The 22,500-nt window shown below is 39.7% G+C and overlaps 1 protein-coding gene across 22 annotated transcripts in view; it reads left to right on the top strand.

Moving 5' to 3' along the window:
- Window positions 1-22,500, top strand: part of LOC144959892 (roundabout homolog 2-like) — a 238,293-nt gene that overhangs the window by 186,385 nt on the left and 29,408 nt on the right. For all 22 annotated transcript variants that reach the window (XM_078892727.1, XM_078892715.1, XM_078892725.1 and 19 more), the window contains 14 exons: window positions 398-557; window positions 1,402-1,547; window positions 11,922-12,200; window positions 13,632-13,770; window positions 14,239-14,366; window positions 15,049-15,173; window positions 16,306-16,465; window positions 16,964-17,161; window positions 17,599-17,688; window positions 19,012-19,190; window positions 20,154-20,304; window positions 20,643-20,767; window positions 21,392-21,629; window positions 22,368-22,480. In XM_078892727.1, the coding sequence (XP_078748853.1) occupies window positions 398-557; window positions 1,402-1,547; window positions 11,922-12,200; window positions 13,632-13,770; window positions 14,239-14,366; window positions 15,049-15,173; window positions 16,306-16,465; window positions 16,964-17,161; window positions 17,599-17,688; window positions 19,012-19,190; window positions 20,154-20,304; window positions 20,643-20,767; window positions 21,392-21,629; window positions 22,368-22,480 (2,231 nt within the window). The remainder of the gene's footprint in view (window positions 1-397; window positions 558-1,401; window positions 1,548-11,921; window positions 12,201-13,631; window positions 13,771-14,238; window positions 14,367-15,048; window positions 15,174-16,305; window positions 16,466-16,963; window positions 17,162-17,598; window positions 17,689-19,011; window positions 19,191-20,153; window positions 20,305-20,642; window positions 20,768-21,391; window positions 21,630-22,367; window positions 22,481-22,500) is intronic.

Here is a 22,500-nt window from a genome sequence, read left to right as displayed (position 1 = left end):
GTCCATTCTGGGACTGGTTGTGGCAGAACTTATGTACCCCCCCCCCCCTCCTTTGACCCCCCCCCCTCCCTCCCCCCAGAATTGGAATATATCACATTTTCTGTCATCTGTGCGTGGCTCAGTGGTACGGTCTTTGCCTCGCACCCGAAAGGTACCGAGTTCGAATACCCGCTGCGTTGTGTGACCTTGAGCAAATCACTACCTCGCCCTAGCTCAGTTTCCGGGACGCCGCACCGCGGCTGACAACTGGATTATTCCAGTTTTCCCATGGAATAGACCCTAGAGACAAATTATCCCTATGGGATGAATAAAGGTAATTTATTTATTTAACAAAGACAAAAAAAAAAAAACAACTAATTCCCCCCCCCCCCCCCTTTTCCTCTGTCTTTTCTACCAGACAATCCCCGAATCATGGAGCATCCCAAAGACCAATACGTCGCCAAGAATGAACCCGCCAAGCTACACTGTAAAGCTCAGGGCGACCCCGAACCCAAGATCACGTGGTACAGGAACGGGGTCAAGGTCAGCACCAACAAGGACTCCCTCAACGCCCATAGGTCAGTTTGTCTGAACGATATTATATTATTTGGACCCTTTATTATTACTTTGGACAACACGGGAGATTCCTGTTGACATCAGACATCTTGTTTGATGGATTATCTATAGATAGTATGAAGTTGACGTCACTCATGTCTTTGTTATTGTCTTTTGCCATCCGCGTTTATGAATAATTCTCACTTAACAGTATTATCCAAACTATAAAAGTTCATGGTTACACAGAGTTCTGTGTGTTGGTCCTTTATACTTCCGGATGGCAATGTTGTGAAGTTCTTGGTCAAGCGCATACTATATATCTATATTCCTCCGTGGAATGCCTAGGCGACGGTATATTATGATGCCGTGGCGAAAGGGCATAATTTAAAAAAAATAAAAATTACCAAGTATGTTTGAATTGACAATTCAAAACAGACAATAAGTATTGCGTTTCCAAACAAACACTGTCAAATTGATTGTGGTGTTTCCGACAATCCAATGCATCAAATCTTTGTATTTAGTTTAACTCACTTAACCCTAACACCGACTATGACCGTAGTTCACCTGAGTTACTTTTACCCCGTGCCTATTTATTACATTTATCTGAGACAAATTATAGGCGTAGTATCAAACTAATGTTTTTAGTTTTTGGATGATGATGATAGTTGAATAAAACTATCTATGTACATGCATGCTCATTTTAATACATTTTTCCAATTTTGAAAAACAGCAAAAATCTCTAGGATTGAGTGAGTTAATATTTATTCAGATATTAGCATTCCAAAGTATACTATTATTATTATTGTTTTGTTGTTGTTGTTGTTGTTGTAAGAGATCTAACCCCCCACGCGTATCTCCCCATTCCAGACTCCTCCTGAACAAAGGGCAGCAACTGTTCTTCCTGCGAATCATCCACACCAAGAACCAGAAACCGGATGTGGGGACGTATTACTGTAACGCCACCAACATCCACGGCAGCACCATCAGTAAGAACGCCACCCTCAAGATTGCTGGTAAGAACAGAAGAACGTATTTTAGTCTATTTGTCCCTGTCTTCGTTCTGCCAATCAATAGCTGGTTGGATTAGAAGTTTTGTCTTCGTTTTATTTTTGAAATGTAAAAATTAAATTTTTTTTTTTTTTTTTTAAATTATGGAAAAAAAAAAAAAGGGGGGGGGGGCGCTTCTTACATGTTGATAGGATTTAGTGCCATTTATTGCTTGCCGTCGTCGTCGTCGTCATCATCATCATCATCATCAACAACATCATCAACATCAACATCAACACCAACATCATAATCGTAATCCATTTGACGTGATCCTTTCATCCTAACAGACATTTCTCAATACACCCCCCCCTCCTACCCCCTCCTTCAACTCCCCCCCCCCCCACCCCCCACCTCTCCCATCAAACCCCTTTACCCAATCCCCACTCACCCCCTAGCCAAACACATTCAGACATCCATTAAAATCACCATAAAGAACGACAATCCATTTTGTACAATGAGAACAGACAAATCCAAACGATTTACAACCTTTGTGTGTCTGGAATTGTCTCCCTTGGAAAATGAGCAGGCGAGACAAACTGCTATAAATGCTAGTAAAGATCTAAAATTCCGAGATTTATGCCTTTTCTAGTGGTTTTCCAAATGCTTTATTTTATATATATATATATATATATATATATATATATATATATATATATATATATATATATATATATATATATATATATATAAAACCATTTCATTACATCGATAGTTACTTCCCCTCGATTATTGACGTAATAAACGTTTACACACACGACTCTGCTATAACATCCTGTTTGGTTTTTAGGATCAGTCAGACTTGATGGTACAATATATTTATTGATTTATTTCTTATTTATTTATTTATTTATCGTATTAAAAACGTAGTAGTAGTAGTAGTAGTAGTAGTAGTAGTAGCAGTAGTAGTAGTAGTAGTAGTAGTAGTAGTAATTGTAGTAGTAGTAGTAGTAGTAGTAGTAGTAGTAGTAGTAGTAGCAATAGTAGTAGTAGTAGTAGTAGTAGTAGTAGTAGTAGTAGTAGTAGTAGTAGTAGTAGTTGTAGTAGTAGTAGTAGTAGTAGTAGTAGTTGTAGTAGTAGCAATAGTAGTAGTAGTGGTAGTAGTAGTCGTAGTAGTAGTAGTAGTAGTAGTAGTAGTAGTAGTAGTAGTAGTAGTAGTAGTAGTAGTAGTAGTTGTAGTAGTAGTAGTAGTAGTAGTAGTAGTAGTAGCAATAGTAGTAGTAGTAGTAGCAATAGTAGTAGTAGTAGTAGCAATAGTAGTAGTAGTAGCAATAGTACTAGTAGTAGTAGTAGTAGTAGTAGTAGTAGTAGTAGTAGTAGTAGTAGTAGTAGTAGTAGTAGTAGTAGTAGTTGTAGTAGTAGTAGTAGTAGTAGCAATAGTAGTAGTAGTAGTAGCAATAGTAGTAGTAGTAGTAGTAGTAGTAGTAGTAGTAGTAGTAGTAGTAGTAGTAGTAGTAGTAGTAGTAGTAGTAGTAGTAGTATTAGTAGTAGTAGCAATAGTAGTAGTAGTAGCAATAGTAGTAGTAGTAGTAGTAGTAGTAGTAGTAGTAGTAGTAGTAGTAGCAGTAGTAGTAGTAGTAGTAGTAGTAGTAGTAGTAGTAGTAGTAGTAGTAGTAGTAGTAGCAGCAGCAGCATAATTTGAGATCTAGTTGGAAGTCGAGAACGTTATACACATATTATTACAAAATGCAGGACAAGAAAGGTAACCGAGTAAAATACAACGGGTATTAAATTCGATCGTAGCACAGAATTACCGTCCTTACTCTCACCTGCCCCTCTGCACAAACACAATAAATAGTTGAATTCCAAAGGAACGATTACGTTGATTTCCTGGTCTTTGACTTCACTGTGGGTTCCATGATTTTTTCAGCTCACATTTACGTCTGATTATGTAGAAATGAAAGGTAGGAGAATATTTAAAAAAAAAAATCAAATTCATAAATTAAGGCGAAATCTTCTTATTTGTCTTAAATTGAAATTTCACAATGCGACTTAAATAAATAACAACTTGTCCCATGAACCAAAAAAAAAATGCTTGTTTTACAACAATTTCTTTCTTAGAAACAGAAAATGTCTGATATGCACGTGACCAGTTGGCCACGTGACTTAGACATTTTTCCTGTCGTTATTGTAGTTTGCTGTTGCCGTTGACGTCAACAATGAATGAACGAACAACAAATTCCTCCGGATGAAATTGTCACCTCTGTACAACGTTGTAACAAGATGCGATGATTAGAGCCTGTCATATCCAACGTTTTTCCAACGGCCTAATCAGCGCCGATAATGACAAATGACTCCATGAGACCACGGCTCAATGGCTGATCACCCCGGACAATGGCTCATCACCTGAGACAGTGACATATTACCGCGGACAAAGGTCTCTAATCAAAGACGTTACAAGACGTTGTTAATCGTCTGAACGAACGAACACCTTGCGGTCCCGATCACTTCTCACAGTTAGCAAGGCAGGCAGGCTACAATCCGTTCTGTGACGACTTCAAGATCGCCGCCGGCCGCCATGTTTAAACGTCATGGCGATGACGGCTAGATAACGCTTGTTACAATGTCAGATTATCTCCCTTCCCGCCTCTTTCCTCCCCCCCCGCCCCCCCCCACCCCCATACACACACACACACACACACACACACACACCAATAAGATACAGCAGTCTACGCTTATAAGCCCGTTAAACAAACTGCTCGTATCACCTAACTACATACTTATTCGCGTTGCACCAGATGTGTTTCTGTAAAATATTGGTTGGGATAACTGAGTCAAATTCCCAGATGACCCCCCCCCCCCCCCCCGCTGCCAAAAAGAAAAAGGAAAAAAAAAAGAAAAAAGAAAACAACAAAAAATACAAAAAAACAAAGAATAAAAACGAAAACAAGCAAAAAGGAAAAAAAAAGAACAAAGAAACCCCCCCCCCCCCCCCCCCAAACAGAACAGAAACACAAAAAAAAAACAAAAACAAAACAAAAAACAAAAACAAACCAACAACAGGAAAAAGAAAACAAATCCGAACTTGAGTTTTATGAATTTGCCAAGACCAATTACGTGTAGAATGCGTCGATTTTCAACACAATCAATCCGTGGCCATTCTCGTCGTCTGAAAGCGTTGGATGATGATGTGGATCCGGTTTTTAGACCATTTTAAGGATAAGTCGATGTGACATTTTGGGAACAAGTAGGGGGGGGGGGGGGGCGGACCCTGTAATCCCTCATCAATCGTCACGTGATCTCTTGGTTCTATGTCAACGACCCTATCTATCTGTGACATCGCCCCCCCCCCCCCCCAACTGTCATCGGGATGGTGTTCTAACCGTTGTCATTACACAGGATCAAGATTGTCTTCTGCCATTTGTCGTCGTTCATTCATACGTAGTCCTTCTTCGATGATTGAATCGGCAGCTAATCGTGTATCACATGACAGTTATACTGTAAGATTATTGGTCGAATCGCTTCTACGAAAAGAATCTCGAATTATTTCTTTTCTTTATTATTATTATTATTATTATTATTATTATTATTATTATTATTATTATTATTATTATTATTATTATTATTATTATTATTATTATTATTATTATTATTATTATATTTTTGCTTTTGTTTTGTTCTTTAGGATTTGTTTGAATTTTAGTTTTGTCTTTGCTTTTTCTTTCAGTTTATACATTTCCTCTTTATTTTTGATTTAATTGTTTTTTATATTATTATTAACTGATGTTTGCATTCATTCGATCACTACGTACAATATGACTCAAGGTCAAGGTCATGTGTTACACGTATAAAACTTACACTCTGCTTACAACACGTATACAACTTACACACTACTTACAACACGTATAAAACTTACACACTGCGTATAACACGTGTAAAACTTGCACACTGCGTACAACACGTATAAAACTTACACACTGCGTACAACACGTATACAACTCACACACTGCGTTCAACACGTATACAACTTACACACTGCGTTCAACACGTATACAACTTACACACTGCGTTCAACACTTATACAACTTACACACTGCGTACATCGATTTGATTATAATTTTTGTGTGCGTCTTCGCGGATGTTTTTATCACGCACGACATCACGTCACACAAATATATACCTTTAATTTCTTCGTTCAAGTTAAACATGATAAGTAAGAAAGAGAAATGACCAGGTCCCAAAAACCATTCGTATTTTAGTCCTTCATCACCCCTCCCCCCCTCCTTCCCATCTCCCTCTTCTCCATCTACTCTTCTGCATTACTCTGGAAATACACACACATTTAAAAAATTGGCCAGAAAACTTGCCCCTCAAATATCGATCGATTTAAATGACCCTCGTCTTAGCAAAAATTTTCAAACCTGGGACTTCTCGAAGTCCCAGGTTTGAAAGTTTTTGCTAAGACGAGAGTCATTTAAATCAATCGATATTTGAAAGGACGAGTTTTCTGGCCAAATTTTTAAATATGTGTTTTTCAAGAGTAACGCAGAGCAGACGTTGTGCTTCGGTTTGTATAACAAGCGTTTCATTTCTCAACGAATTCTTTCTTTCTTTCTTTCTTTCTTCGATTCTCGAATCCCTTCAAACTCCCCATTCCCCCCAAATTCCATGACGTAATCAGTAACTGAATCCGCCCCTTCATCTCATGCCGACCCAATTTAGTTAATTTAAGAGTTAACCTCCCTTACAACTTACAAGCCGACAGGCGGCGGCCATTATTATTAGAAAACCCAACAACTCACGGACGGGCACTACTATCGCCACCTGGGGGACTTAACACGGATTATACAAGAGTTACCTCTCTTTAATTATCAGCGCTTGGGATGAGCTTAGTAAAACCCTGATGAAACACTGGGCGGCGTGAGGATGAGACGGCGTTGTATCCTTGGGTAAATCCCTAGGGAAGCGCGTGGCCCTATTCGAAGACCGTGTTAGACGATAACGATTTCCTGCAAGACGTGAAGTCTTAAATCGGTGTCCATTTCATCCAATTTAAACACCCGTTCGGCCGGCTGGTCCTAATCCTGGATCTCGGCTGCTTGCGTTGAGAAGGACGTATTGTGTGTATAAGGAATTTGATAGGCTAGATAGATAGAGATTTCAGATGGTGGAACTTCGTTTTATTTGTTGTTGTCTTTCAAGAATAAAATGTGATAATTGAGATATATATATATATATATATATATATATATATATATATATATATATATATATATATATATATATATAATATATATAGCACAATATCCACTTAAAGTGCTCAAAGCGCTTTACAAGGGGTCCCTGTCCAACAGCAACGCTTAACATTTAGGACGAGACATGACACCTGTTATGTGATATTACCATTTTTTTCGGACAGGGACGACGCTGTTAGGGCCAGGTACTCGTTTTACATCAGAGTACGGTGAGAGAAAGTGGGTAAAGAGCCTTTATACAAGGACTCAACTATGCGCCGGGCAATTGTAGCGTTTTCATCAAGCGGTTCGAAGCACTCAGATATAGATAGTATGCGCTTGGCAAAGAAGCTCATAACATTGCCATCCGGAAGTATAACGGACCAACACACAATACTGTGTGTATCCATGAACTTTTATAGTGTGGCTGATACAGTTTAGTGAGATTCACTCACAAACGCGGATGGCAAAATACAATAACAAAGGCTTGAGTGACGTCATCTTCGTTCTATCTATATTATGCCTCCTGTATACACCCATAAATCCATAATAAACGTTATCACATCACGTGACCTACATATCCTGTTCGAAGGCGTTGTCTGATTGGCTGATTGGCTTGTTTAGAAAACATGGCCGACACAAATGAGATTTTAACCACTTCACAAACAGCTTTCGTTGTCAAGCATTGTCGTAAACAAATTTATTTTGGGATGGGTTCGAGTTTTTGTTTTTACTTTGTGTTTACATTTGTAATACGTGTCATATTTCTTTTTTTTATCATTATCGTCATCATCGTCGACATTATCATCGTCATCGTCGTCGTCGTCATCATCCTCCTCCTCCTCCTTCTCATCATCATCATCATCATCATCTTCACCACCACAACCACCACCACCACCACCACCACCACCATCATCATCATCATCATCATCATCAACATCATCACCATCATCATTATCATCATCATCTTCACCACCACCACCACCATCATCATCATCATCATCATCATCATCATCATCATCATCATCATCATCATCATCATCATCCACATCACCATTGTTTTCCATTGCCGTCTCGCTCTTTGTTCTGTCCCCCCCCCCCCCCTCCCCCCCCACCCCCTATTTCATAATGAAATTTCCGTCCTCAATCCTCTTCCCCTAATGAGTTAATCAATCAAAGTTTTTTTTTTATTTTTTGTTTTTGAAAACATGGATTAGTTTTCCATCAACTTGTTTTGTTTTCCTTCTGTATTAACCCCCCCCCCCCCTCCCATATTTTGACTATCCCATGGTTGGTATTTGGAAGAATAATCGTTTCTAGTCTATCATTGTCTTAACTGTGGAATGTTCCAGAATTTATGAGTCATTACTTGTTATTTCCTAAAACTTTTCTTCTCATGACTATAATATAATATGAGTTGTTGTGCGGTTATCTGGTCTAGTGGTTTGACACGACTTGCCTTCGGATCGGAGGGTCTTGAGTTCGAGTCGCGCTCTGAGCGGTGCATAGTTGAGTCATTGGAAAATGCTATTTTTTTCCTCACATTCTTTTCGCCATTCACAGGGTGTAAAATGAGTACATGGCGAGAGAGAGAGAGGGATATATATATATATATATATATATAATATATATATATATATATATATATATATAGAGAGAGAGAGAGAGAGAGAGAGAGAGAGAGAGAGAGGCCTGGTATCAATATGTTCTCAGTAGAACAGTTCAATATCCGAATGTATATAGCAATCATTCATTCTCACATAACGACAGTGGTGTGGTCAAAATACAAAAATGATCTCATTTTATAAAGTCAATCTGTATTTTTAGTAGCATGGTCTTACGCCTTTTTTAAAAGTTATCCCCCTTGCACTGTTGAGCTCCTGTTCAGTTAACGTACATTCCCTGATTTTCCTGTCGCGTACATTCTCTGATTTTCCTGCTTAGCGTACATTATCTGATTTTCCTATATAGCGTACATTCTCTGATTTTCCTATATAGCGTACATTCTCTGATTTTCCTGTATAGCGTACATTCTCTGATTTTCTTAAATAGCGTGCATTCTATGCTTTTCCTGTATAACGTCCATTCTCTGATTTTGCTGCATAGCGTAAATTTCCCAGATTTTCCTGTATAGCGTACATTCCCAGATTTTCCTGTATAGCGTACATTCCCAGATTTTCCTGTATAGCGTATATTCCCAGATTTTCCTGTATAGCGTATATTCCCAGATTTTCCTGTATAGCGTACATTCCCAGATATTCCTGTATAACATACATTCCCTGATTTACCTGTATAGCGTCCATTCCATGATTTTCCTGTATAGCGTACATTCCCAGATTTTCCTGTATAGCGTACATTCCCAGATTTTCTTGTATAGCGTACATTCTCTGATTTTCCTATATAGCGTCCATTCCCAGATTTTCCTGTATAGCGTACATTCCCAGATTTTCATGTATAGCGTACATTCCCTGCTTTTCTTGTATAGCGTACATTATCTGATTTTCCTGCATAGCATCCATTCTCTGATTTTCTTGTAGAACGTACATCCTCCATCCAAAATGGTTGACTGTAGATTTAATTAAAAGATAACCAGATATCATTTCGTTTATCTCATCGATTTTTAGCCCAGATTGACACTATCTGTGACGTTTTCTGTGATGGTATCTGTCATGGTATCTGTGATAGTATCTCTTCCCTACATGTGTATTGAAATCAATCGTTACCTTTCTAGATTTCTCATGTCGACACTTAGAATATCTTGCGTTTGAGTAGATTTTCTCCCCCTCAGTTCTAAATATCCCGCCCCCCCCCCCCTTCCTCCTCCTCCTCCTTCTTCTTCCTTTACGTCTTCTTCGACGTCTTCTTCTTCTTCTTCTTCTTCTTCTTCTTCTTCTTCTTCTTCTTCTTCTTCTTCTTCTTCTTCTTCTTCTTCTTCTTCTTCTTCTTCTTCTTCTTCTTCTTCTTCTTCCCCTAGTTATTATTATTATTATTATTATTATTATTATTATTATTATTATTATTATTATTATTATTATTATTATTATTATTATTATTATTATTATTATTATTACTATTATTGCTATTATTATTATTATTATTATTATTATTATTATTATTATTATTATTATTATTATTATTATTATTATTATTATTATTATTATTATTATTAACAACAACAACAACAAAACAACAATAAGATTATCGTGATATAATAGAAACCACATTTTTCACCTATCAGCTTAACCAATGTTCCATTCTTGGTTTGCTTTGCTACGAGTAATATTCATGTTTATTTCTTTACCTCAACCTAGCAATCTCTCTCTCTCTCTCTCTCTCTCTCTCTCTCTCTCTCTCTATCTATCTCTCTCTATCTATCTCTCTCTCTCTCTCTCTCTCTCTCTCTCTCCCTTTCCAGCCATACCGAGATAATCATAAAATTATAAAAGTCTCTTCTCCCCCTCCCCCCCCCCTCCCAATTCCATAACCTCCCCCCCCCCCTCAATTCCATAACCTCCCCGCCTCAATTCCATAACCTCCCCTCCCCCCCCCCCCAATTCCATAACCTCCCCTCCCCCCCCCCCATTTCATAACCTCCCCCCCTCCCCCCACTCATTTCAAGACACAAGTCGTTCCCATCATCCTGTGACAAAATGCTATTTCTTCAATTTTCCTAAACGTCAAGAAAAAATAAAACATTAAAAACCATAACCAAAAAAAAAAAAAAGAGAAAAAAAAAAAAAAAAAAACGAACGAAAATGAAAACAAGAAATATTTCCTTTCGAGGTGCCAACCCTGATGGTTTTTACAGAATTATTACGAAATGAATTATCTTAAAGAATATCACCAAATGTTTTGGGATTTTTTTCCCGAGAATATATATATATATATATATATATATATATATATATATATATATATATATATAATATATATATATATATATATATTTAAAGTATAATGTAAACCACAAATTTAGTTCGATCTTGGTTTATATTTCGGTTACACACAGAGAAGTACACAGTAGAGAGAGAGAGAGAGAGAGAGAGAGAGAGAGAGAGAGAGAGAGAGAGAGAGAGAGAGAGAGAGAGAGAGAGAGAGAGAGAGAGAGAGAGAGAGAGAGAGTTTTTCTACACGTTCTCGGGTTGGCAATTCCTCTCTCTCTCTCTCTCTCTCTCTCTCTCTCTCTCTCTCTCTATCCAAGATATTTATTTATAGGTTGGCATCTCTGTCCGCCAAATCACTTCATTGGATTTCAGCGGATTGCCTCCACGCAATTCATCTTGAGCCGTCACCCCTCCCGTCTTCCCTTAATGGACTCTGCCACTCACAAACCCCTAGTGATGAATTAGGGAATAGTCCAATATAAGGGGTGACCTCAGGGGCCAAAGTCTCCTTTGTTTCCGACTTGAAGTGGAAGCGGCTCCCAATGAAATGATGAGATTAGATTCTTTTTCAAATTACCCATCATGCCCTCTCTCTGCCTCCTCCACCCCCCTCCCCACCCACCAACCCACTCCTCACCCTTTCCCGTCATTTATTGTAGCACAGCCGCGATTTCGTCTCATTGAACGCTCTATATTTATTATATTTACTTATTTATCTCTCAACAAACTGATTACTCCTAGGAAGATAAAGCTATTTATTTATTCTTATCTCTATCCTGTTTTTTTCTTTCCTTTCTCAAGGTAGGTAAGGGTTTCTGTTTGAGTTAGGTGTATGTGTTTATTTGTGTATTTGTGTATGTTTGTGTGTGTATAATCATGATGGTTATCATCACATCATCAACATCATCATCATCATCATCGCCATTATCATCATCATCATCATCATCATCATCATCATCATCATCACCATCACCATCATCAACATCATCAACATCGCCGTCGTCGTCATCATCATCATCATCATCAACATCACCTCATCATCATCACTTCATCATCATCATCATCATCATCATCATCATCATCATCATCATCATCATCATCATCATCATCACCGCCCCTAACAACAACAACACCAACAACAGCAACGACAACAACAGCAACAACAGCAATTACAACACCACCACTACCACCACCACCACCACCAACAACAACAACCACCATATCACAACTATTAATCAACTACACCCCCCCCCCCTCTCCCCCTCCTCTTCCATCCCGCCCACAGTTCTTCGAGACGACTTCCGAGAAAACCCGAAACCAGTGACGGTCGCGTCAGGTGAAACGGCCACGTTCCGATGCAAGCCGCCCAGGGGCGAGCCTCCCCCTAAGGTGTTCTGGGCCAGAAACGGCAAGCGGCTGACGGACCAACGACGGTTCGACGTCCACTTGGACGGGACTCTGGTCATCACATCTGTCCGGTCGGAGGACGCTGGTCAGTACACGTGCCAAGCCAGGAATCAAGACGGGGAAAAGGAGAGCAAAGCGGCCGCCCTTACAGTGTTAGGTATGATTCATCAAATGCCCGTTGTCATGGTGAAATTGAATGTAAGCTTCAATTTAATATACGAAAACAGGATAAAATTGACCTTTCGGGTTTCCCTTTATCAACAAAACAGGATGAATGAAAGAAACACTACAGACGAATAAGATAATGTGATGTTTCATTCATTCATTAATCCTATTTTGTTGATGAAGGGGAAACACGAAACGTCCATTTTTATATGTTTTCATATGTTAAATTGAAGCTTCCATTCAATTTAACATTGTTATTTGTTTCTTCTTGATTCGAGCTGTAACATTTATATTTGTCATGATGACAAGGTGTTGCATCGGAAAAAATCTTTGTTATATTTTTTCTATTGATTTTGTGCTTTTGTGCATTTTTTGAGCCCTTGTTTTTGTGCTTTAAGCACATGATAATATGAGGATCATTAATCGTGATAGCTTGAAAGGTGTTAGCATACCATACCTGAAGTAAGCACATATTCGAATCCAATGTGTGGACAAACGATCTGTGGACATACCATGCGTGATGTAAAGTACATGATGTTAGTCCTATGTGTGGACACACCATGCGTGAAGTAAAGTACATGATGTTGTCCAATGTATGGACATGCCATGCGTGAAGTAAAGTACATGATGTTGTCCAATGTATGGACATGCCATGCGTGAAGTAAAGTACATGATGTTGTCCAATGTATGGACATGCCATGCGTGAAGTAAAGTACATGATGTTGTCCAATGTATGGACATGCCATGCGTGAAGTAAAGTACATGATGTTAGTCCTATGTGTGGACATGTCATGACAGAGTTAAGCTCACGATGCTTTCTGTAGGATCTATTCCAATGGAAGACTGGAATAACCTAGGCGTCAGCCTCAGTGCAGCGCCGCAAAATGAGCTAAGAATAGGTGACTTTCTCAAGGCCACACAGCGCGACGGGTAGTCGAACTAGGTACCTTTCGGGAACGAAGCAAAGACCATATCGCTGAGCCACGCTGTCCGTAGCCATCGTTAACATAATATAGCCTGACACAAGAACCCTCTAGGACTGACTGTTTGACGTCATTTTTTAGGTTTGTGTAGCGTCTAGTGAGTTGTCGTTAGTAGAGCTGAAGGAAACAAGTGATTTCATTGGTTGAACTATTGAATACAACTCACGATTTGTTTTCTTTTGTGGCAAAAGACTGGCATTTTGATGTCGTTTTTTTGGTCAGTGTCAGGATATAACTTTATGATGGCTACGCGCTGTCCCACCAAAGACAGGGCAGAGTTATTTTTGTCACAACCTGTTTTAAAAAAAAAAAAACTTCGTTTAGAAAACGTTATTCATTGTTCGATGACTTTGTGTCATCGATGTGCCTAGTTTTGTTTAGTTATTTATTTATTTGACTGTCACAATGTACACGATGTCCACCAATCTTTCGATTTCTAGAAAAGCCAACGTTTCGTGAGATGCCCGAGGACATTCTGGCGAACGAAGGACAAACTGTAGAGATGAAATGCCGAGCTTCCGGTGACCCTGACCCCAAGATTGAATGGCGGAAGGAGAACGGGCGGATTAATTTTGGGAGGTAAGTTGTAATCGTTTATTTATAAACAATCTTTCTATCAGAATGCTTCAGTGGGGATTGAATACAGTAATGTTGGAATCTGTTACAGTTCCATCAAATGGAGGGGAAAAAAATCAATATATTTTACTAGTGCTTTCCTTGAATTTACATTTGAATGAATGCCTAGGCTATACTCAATAGTCTTCAGGGTCAAAAGATGTTTTTTAAAAATTTTATATATAAATGTATATATATAAGTGTGACTATGTGGGGGTTGGCATTCGGGTGCTTTAACTAAAGAAATATATTTACTGCTAGCTACTACTACTACTACTACTACTACTACTACTACTACTACTACTACTACTACTACTACTACTACTACTACTACTACTACTACTACCACCACCACTACTACCCCCACCACCACCACCACCACTAGTCCTATCGGCATATTCACTCATATTGGTTGTTGAATTTTTTTCCCAGGGCAAGACAATTGGGAGACGGCACCCTTCGTATAGAGAAGATCGGTATCGTTGACGATGGCTTGTACGTGTGTGTAGCTGAGAATAGCGCCGGTACAGTGGAGGCCGTGGGACGACTTTCTGTTCAAAGTAAGTCATCGACCATGAAATGACAGTATTAAAAAACACTGCGCTTTTAATTTCGTTTCTTCATTTTGGTAACTCGTCGGCTTTTTAGCCACTGACAAAGAATATTCAATTCAGAGATATACCTTGGATAAACCATTTTCATTCTTCTAGTTTGTGCGGCGATGCGGTCTTGTACACTCTCCCGCCAACGACATACTTAATCAACTCTTAAACATTTATTTTCAACTCAATAACACAATAATGGAGAAAGTCACCACATAATTGTATAAAATCTGCAATGATGAGCAATCCGCCTTTTGCGGAGAAAGACGTTGAACTGACCTTCGACCTTCCCATTTTCACCTTTTCTCCTTAAATTCCTTTATTCATCCCCAAGGGGAAATTTGTCTATAGGGTCTATTCCACGGGAAGACTGGAATAACCCAGGCGTCAGCCGCAGAGCAGCGCCGCAAAGTGAGCTAGGGCGAGATGACTTGCTCAAGGCCACACGACGCAGCGGCGGGTGATTGAACTCGGTACCTTTCAGGTACGAAGCAAGGACAGTACCACTGAGCCACGCTTTTCGTTACTACTTTTTTAGATACATCCTAACTTTTAACGGTTTTTTTTTAAAATCTTATATTATCCGACCATTCATTATTATGGATAACTGACCACCCCAATGTCCAACTTTCGTCCACAGCCCGTCCATCCTTCGTGGTCAGACCCCGTGACATCACTGTGGGCCTGGGCAGGACGGCCACCTTGCAATGCGTGGTCACCGGAAACCCGGCACCAACCGTTTTCTGGAACACTGACCAAGAACAGGTGAGTGAGACTCTCTCGGGAGTCATCCACCAATGGGGTTCAACAGTTGTGACGTCACTTCCCTCCTAATGACGCGTAGTAACTTTGTACCTGGTTCTAAACTATCTGAACAATGGCGGACTCCCTTATGAAATACTTCTCCGACGAGCATAAAAGTGTATCCGTTGGGAAAAATATTATAAATCTGATCATGTTTTGACTTTTATACATTCTGATCATATGGCATGTGAAAAAGTTCTATCTAGCCAGCAGGAAGAATAGAAAGTACCGATTTTCTTCGTTTAGAACCAAGATGCTCGTTGCTGGACGGACGTGACATCAGACTATTGAATCAATTTCGGTCATTTACCTTCTAATTCCGCTTCTTTAATGGTGTTGCATTATCTCTGAAAGCTTCTTAAAATAGTATAGATAGTATTCAGTTGACGTCACTCAGGTCTTTGCTATTGCTTTTTGCCATCCGCGTTTATGAGTAATCCTCACTAAACTCTATTAACGGGACTATAAACAAGATTACACACAGTTTTGTATATTGGTCCGTTATATTTCCGGATGGTTATGTTATGGGTTATTTTTACCAAGCGCATATTATCTATATCTTGATAATTAAATGGAATGGATCCTTCAATTGTAATTAACGAAGACTTAATTTTGACTTAATTGTAAATGAAATGTTCCATTCCAGCAACTTCCGGTGCCGTCTCTTAGGTGGAGGTCCGACTTGAAAATCAACATTTGCTTTGAAATAATATAACAGACCAAAGGATAAAACGATGGTGGATAATATAACGGATGTTATGCACAAGGAACAAAGGTCACTGACAATATATATATTATGTCATTGTCGTCAGCTGTTATAATATACTTGTTTAAATGATTAAAATTCCCGTTATGTATAGGGTCTATTCCAAGGAAAGACTGGAATAACCAGGCGTCAGCCGCAGTGCAGCGCGTTGATTGAGCAGGGCGAGTTGACTTGCTCAAGGCCACACATCGCAGAAGGAGGTGACCGAACTCGGTGCCTTTCAGGTACGAAGCATAGACCGTACCGCTGAGCCACGCTCCCCCCTAAAATAGAACTCACCTCACCATTTCAGCCCTTTTTTCTTCTCCCTTTTCCATATTCCACCAGCCTCTGATATTCTCCAACCAAGCAAACGGCAGATTTTCTGTGTCAGAGGACGGGACGCTGCGCATCGTGAATGTGGAGTACCGGGATGAGCACACTTACACGTGTCAGGCACTCAACAACCTTGGAAACCAAAAGGCGTCGGCCAAACTGACGGTTGTGGGTGAGTGCTTTTTGTGGTGTAGAAATGTTGGAGTTTATTTGATGGTCACTGTAGACAATTGAGTTGTCGGATATTTTGATGATGATGGTGATGGTGTGGGTTATGATGGTGATGATGATGATGTAGTAGTAGTAGTAGTAGTAGTAGTAGTAGTAGTAGTAGTAGTAGTAGTAGTAGTAGTAGTAGTAGTAGTAGTAGTAGTAGTATCGAAGTTTTCGAGTTGTGAATTGTATGGTGATGATGATGATGATGATGATGATGATGATGATGATGATGATGATGATGATGGTGATTATGATGATGATAATGGTGATGATTATAATGATGATGATGATGATGATGATGACGACAATGATGATGATGATGATGATGATGATGATGATGATGATGATGATGATGATGATGATGATGATGATGATGATAATAACAATGATATAAACCAATAATCGGATTCCAATGTCTTAAGACTGGTTGTCGAAATGTCTTATTTCCTTACAGATGAGGATTCTCGGCCTCCCCCTGTCATAACCCAGGGGCCCTCCAACCTAACGGTGGAACCCAAAGAAACAGCCCTAATGATGTGCCAAGTGGTGGGTACCCCGGCCCCCTCTATCAGCTGGTATAAGGATGGCCATCTCTTAAGAACCCTGGAAGATAGGATTTCTGTCCTGTCCACAGGTTCGCTGAAAATTAAAGGTAAAGCTGTACACAATGATACTATTTAATTGTATTATGTATTTTTTCCGGTTCCTCCTATCTATCTATCTGTCTGTCTTTCTGTCTGTCTGTCTGTCTGTCTGTCTGTCTGTCTGTCTGTCTGTCTATCTATCTATCTATCTATCTATCTGTCTGTCTTTCTGTCTGTCTGTCTGTCTGTCTGTCTGTCTGTCTGTCTGTCTGTCTGTCTATCTATCTATCTATCTATCTATCTATCTATCTATCTATCTATCTATCTATCTATCTATCTGTCCATCCATCCATCCATCCATCCATCTTCCTATTTCTCTGCTCCTCTATATTTTACGTCATCAAATCAACCTTCCTTCCTCACGACATCTTTCAGATTGTATAATATTATCATGATATTGAATGATTGAAGCGTGTTGACACATTGGTTGATTCTGTGTTTCCAGATGCCAGGATGTCAGACAGCGGTCTGTACGAGTGTGCGGCCATTAGTGAGACAGGGGAAACCAAATGGAAGGCATCGCTTCTTGTGACCAGTAAGTTTTAAATTATAGTTTTAAATGAGCTTTTATGTAGGGCAATATCCACTAAACGTGCTCAAAGTGCTTTACAATGTGTCCCTGGCCAACAACAACACGTAGGACCTGACATGACGCCTGTTAGGCGATATTACAATTTTTTTTCGGACAGAGATAACGTTGTTAACGACCACTTTACACTTTTTTTTCAGTTTACACTTGAGTACGGTGAGAAAATGTGAGTAAAGAGTCTTTCCCAAGGACTCAACTATGCGAGGCTCGAACCCAGGACCTTCCGATCCGAAAGCGAGTGTCATACCACAAGACCACGACATAGCCGCACAAGTTTTTCATGGCCCTATCGATACTTTTAAAAATGTTTATGATCAGACTATGGTTGTTGTTGTTTCCTTGACCGGAGAAGGGTTAGGTTCGCAACGTTTCTTTCGTTGTATTCTGTAGTGGAGTAAACGTATTCTTTCATTTCTTTGTATTTATTTATTAAACTCGTTCTATTGTTATCGTGCAATCATACATACATACTCGCAAGCTCGTTGTGTTATTTGGTACGATAAGAATATCTTGTTTAATATAATATACAAAGAAATGAAAATCTTATAGTATTTATATAGTAGTCCAAACATACTCGTGTTTTGGGTCATGACAGTATTGTGTGTTTGGTTTGGCCCATTTTAGTAAGCTCTTTGAAAAAGTTTACCGCTATGATTCATGAAACTGAAGACTGAGATCGTAGCCATCGTTAAGTTATATCCTGACACTGACCAAAAAATGACGTCAAAATGCCAGTCTTTGGCCACAAAAGAAAACAAATCGTGAGTTGTATTCAGTAGTTCAACCAATGAAATAACGTGTATCCTTGAGCTCTACTAACGACAACTCACTAGACGCTACACAAACCTAAAAAATGACGTCAAACTGCCAGTCCTAGAGGGTTCTAGCGTAGCCATTGTTAACTAAGAGCATGGCACTGGCAATATTGTGAGCTCCTGAGCCAACGGCATATTACAATCTATAGATAAAATGAAGTTGACGTCACTCGGGTCTTTTTTTCCCCCCACGTTTTTGAGTAAATCTCACTTAACTGCAGTCTATAAAAGTCCATGGTCACTTAGAGTTGTGTGTGTTGGTCTTAAAGGGAATGGTGACACAGTAAACAACACGCTCACGTAATGAAACGTTTATCCGTGCTGTTATCGAAGGTCAGTACACAGTATACACCTTACACATCAATAACTGTGTAGTGAAAAAAATCATATCTCGTAAGTTACCAATGTTGAATTTGGACGCCGTGTTTTATTCTAATTATATCATCGTCCACAGAAAAAGGACCGTTTCACAAATTCGAAGACCCGTCATCGCTACCAGGATCTCCAAGCAAGCTTCGTGTCTCCGACATCACTGACACGTCCGTCCATCTGACATGGGTTCCCTCCCCTTTGGTCGGAAAATCGTCTGTTTTTGGTTACATCGTGGAATATTTCAGCAGAGACATTCCAGGGGTAGATATTTTATCTCTTTCATTCTATTTTTATTTTTTTTAAAAATCCATCTGATAAATTTCGATACAGAAATAATTAGATTATTCTTAACATTTAATTTAGTTTTAATCACATTATCCATAGTGGGCAGGGAGGTACATGCTGTGTCTTCTATCCCCCCATACCTGTTTTCCAATTGTTTCCTATCATTGTCTTCGAATGAGATTACTTAGTTTTGTCCTGACCCTGGCCGGAGTTCCTTAGCTGTGAGGGAAACAGTCGAATGTATAGTTATAGTTTTGGGAGATGATATTTTTTTCCTTGTAAATCATCTCTCTGTTATGCATTGTATTATGTTTAGTTTACATATTATATTATATTATTGGTAAACATTTGAGTGTATTCCTCTTAGTTGGGACCTGTGCTTGTGTCTGGATGAGACTTTTAGGTAATCTCAAACTAAGTACTCTGATCGTGTGCTCTTGGAATCTACATCTGTTCCCTATTTGAACCAATTCCCCTATGTCTCACCTTTTCTTTTTTGCTTTAATTGTAATTCTAGAACTTTTTACTATCCCTTTTTTTCCCTTTTTTTACTGGCGCTGATATGACATTAATGTGTTGCAAGCGCCGTAAAACCCTTAAAAACAAAACAAAACAAATAATCACATTATAAATTATTAGATTCTCCGGGGTCCTGATGATAGCTCAGATGGTAGAGCACTCGCTTCGCACCAACGGGAGCTAGGAATGTGATCGATTCCAGGGATTCAGTATGTTATAAACCAACTCAGTATATTTTCCAATCACCCGCTGAACTGAAAAAAATACAGTAAGTACAAAATGTCTATTTACTGGAGTTCAGCATTCAGAAAGGGGTAGATAGGTCAAGGTCGGTCGATGAGGTTTGTGTCAAAGTTCAGTAAATGTTTGCCTCCTGAATTAGCAACCCTGTATATTAAAGAGACCTTGTATACTTCCCAGGGATGGCAGAAAGCACCAGACAGTATATCACGTGAGGGTTACACTCTGTCTAACCTGAGACCGGACACTCAGTATGTCTTTTTGGTACGGGCCAGAAACTCTCATGGAATCAGCCCGCCATCCCCTATATCGGACGCCATTATGACCAGAGGTAGTATAAGCTAGTTTGTTGTGTTATTTGTCGTCATTGTCTTCAATCGTTGTCGTCGTCGTCGTCATCATTATCATCATTATCATCATTATCATCACCATCATCATTCCCATCATCATCCCCAGATGATGATGATGATGATCATCATCATCATCATCTCATCATCATCATCATCATGATCATCATCATCAATCTTCATCATCATCAAAAAATCATGACCATCATTACCATCACCACCACCACCACCACTACAACATCATCAAAATCACCAACAACAAAAAACAGCACCACCACATTGGTTCCATTATTATCAGCACTCTCCTTGTCACTCCAAACAGAAAAGCGTCCCCGACATGGCGTCAACATGCCCCGACCGGAGATACGTAAAGAGCTTGCCATGATGAACATTCAACTGAAGTCTGGGAACGGCATCAACTCGACAGCGGTCAAGGTCAAGTGGGAGGTCAGTGTGACATTGCACTTAGAATGTTTTGAAAATTGGGAACAGACGTGTGATGTAAAAAAAAAACAAAAACGGTTCTACATGTTACCTGTTACTGCTGGTCAGGGACCATTTGTAAAGCGCTTTGAGCACGCGTAGTTGATATTGCGCTATTTAAAAGCTCAATTAAAAAAAAAAAAAAAAACCCAAAAAACAAAACAAAAAAAAAAACAATTTTGTCGCTCTATAGGGAATGAGATTAGCGGAAGAGTAGCGTCCTTTGATTGAACGTCACCGGCGGAGAAATTATTAGAGAGAGAACGTCATATTGTTTTTGCGCATGCGTCTCTCGTCCTCGCTTCCGGTGAAAGCGGCATGAGGCACTTCACCGAAAGCGAGGACGAGAGAGACGCATGCGCAAAACCATATTGATGTTCTCTGTAAGGTGACGTCCAACCAAGGGGTCGCTACTCTTCCGCTAATCTCATTCCCTATCTATAGCACAGATATTAACGTGAAAAATTCTTTAGAAGCCGTTCTGTCTACTTTTCGTTTTTTCTTTTCTTTTATTAAATAAATTGACCTGGAAAAGATTGTGAAACGAACTTTTGGAATTCATTTTTATCTTTGAATTGACCATTGCAGGTGTCCACTAGTCTAACGGCCATCGAGGGTTACATCGTCTTCTACACGCTGGTCAAGGACTTGGACTCGAACCAGAAAGGTGTCCGGCGGTCAGTGAGGATTTCTGACTCGTACACCTTTGGTTGTCACCTGACCAGCCTCCGGCCGTACACCTGGTATGAGGTCTGTGTGAAAGCCTATTCCTTGAACATGACGAGTTTGTGTAGTAATTCACTCAAGATACGGACCAATGAATCGGGTAAGATGTGTGTGTGTGTGTGTAGGGGGGGGGTGGTGTGGGGTGTGTGGGTGTGTGTGTGGGGGGGGGTGGTGTGGGGTGTGTGTGGGGGGATGGTGGTGTGGTGTGTGTGTGTGTGGGGGGGGGGGGGGGGGGTGTGTGTGTGGGGGTGTGGGTGGTGGGGGGGGAAGGGGGTGAACATGAGCAGTTGGGCATCCACACTATAGATAGAACGAAGATGACGTCACACTGGTCTTTGTTATTTAACCAGACTATCAACGTTCCATGTTACACATAGTTCTGTGTGTTGGTCCGCTATACTTCCGGGTGGCAATGTTCTGAACTCCTTAGCCAAGTGCATACTATCTATAGATGTGTGCGTTTGGCTAAAAATTTCACAACATTGCCATCCGGAAGTAAAACGAACCAACACACAAAACAGTGTGTAACCTTGAACGTTTATAGTCTGGATAATACAGTTTAGTGAGAATTACTCATAAACGCGGATGGCAAAAAACAATAACAAAGACCCTAGTGACGTCAATTTCATTCTATCTATAGATCTAATATTTCCGCTAGACTTGGTGGGAGTTATTTCCCCCTTCTATTTCTTCGGGGAGGGTTTTGAACTGTCAACCATCGACTTTGCTCACAGACAGTCCTATGCATGTGTATGTTCTATTTATTTATTTATTTATTTATTTATTTATTTATTTATTTATTTATTTATTGTTTGTGTGTGTATTTCCCAATGCCCAGTCCCCACCGGCCCACCTCAGGACGTTGTGGTCCACAAGGACGACGATACCTTCAAACTCCAGTGGTCTCCGCCCCCTGAGGACCACCAGAATGGACGTATTCTTGGATACGTGGTAGGTTGTTTGCCATTCTT

The sequence above is a fragment of the Berghia stephanieae genome, chromosome 14 (assembly GCF_034508935.2).
Source record: "Berghia stephanieae isolate SIO BIC M18660-M18661 chromosome 14, UCSD_Bste_1.3, whole genome shotgun sequence".
In the NCBI taxonomy this organism is placed as follows: domain Eukaryota; kingdom Metazoa; phylum Mollusca; class Gastropoda; order Nudibranchia; family Aeolidiidae; genus Berghia; species Berghia stephanieae.
Note: the sequence above shows the minus strand (reverse complement) of the source record. Positions and strands in the feature narration are given on the sequence as shown.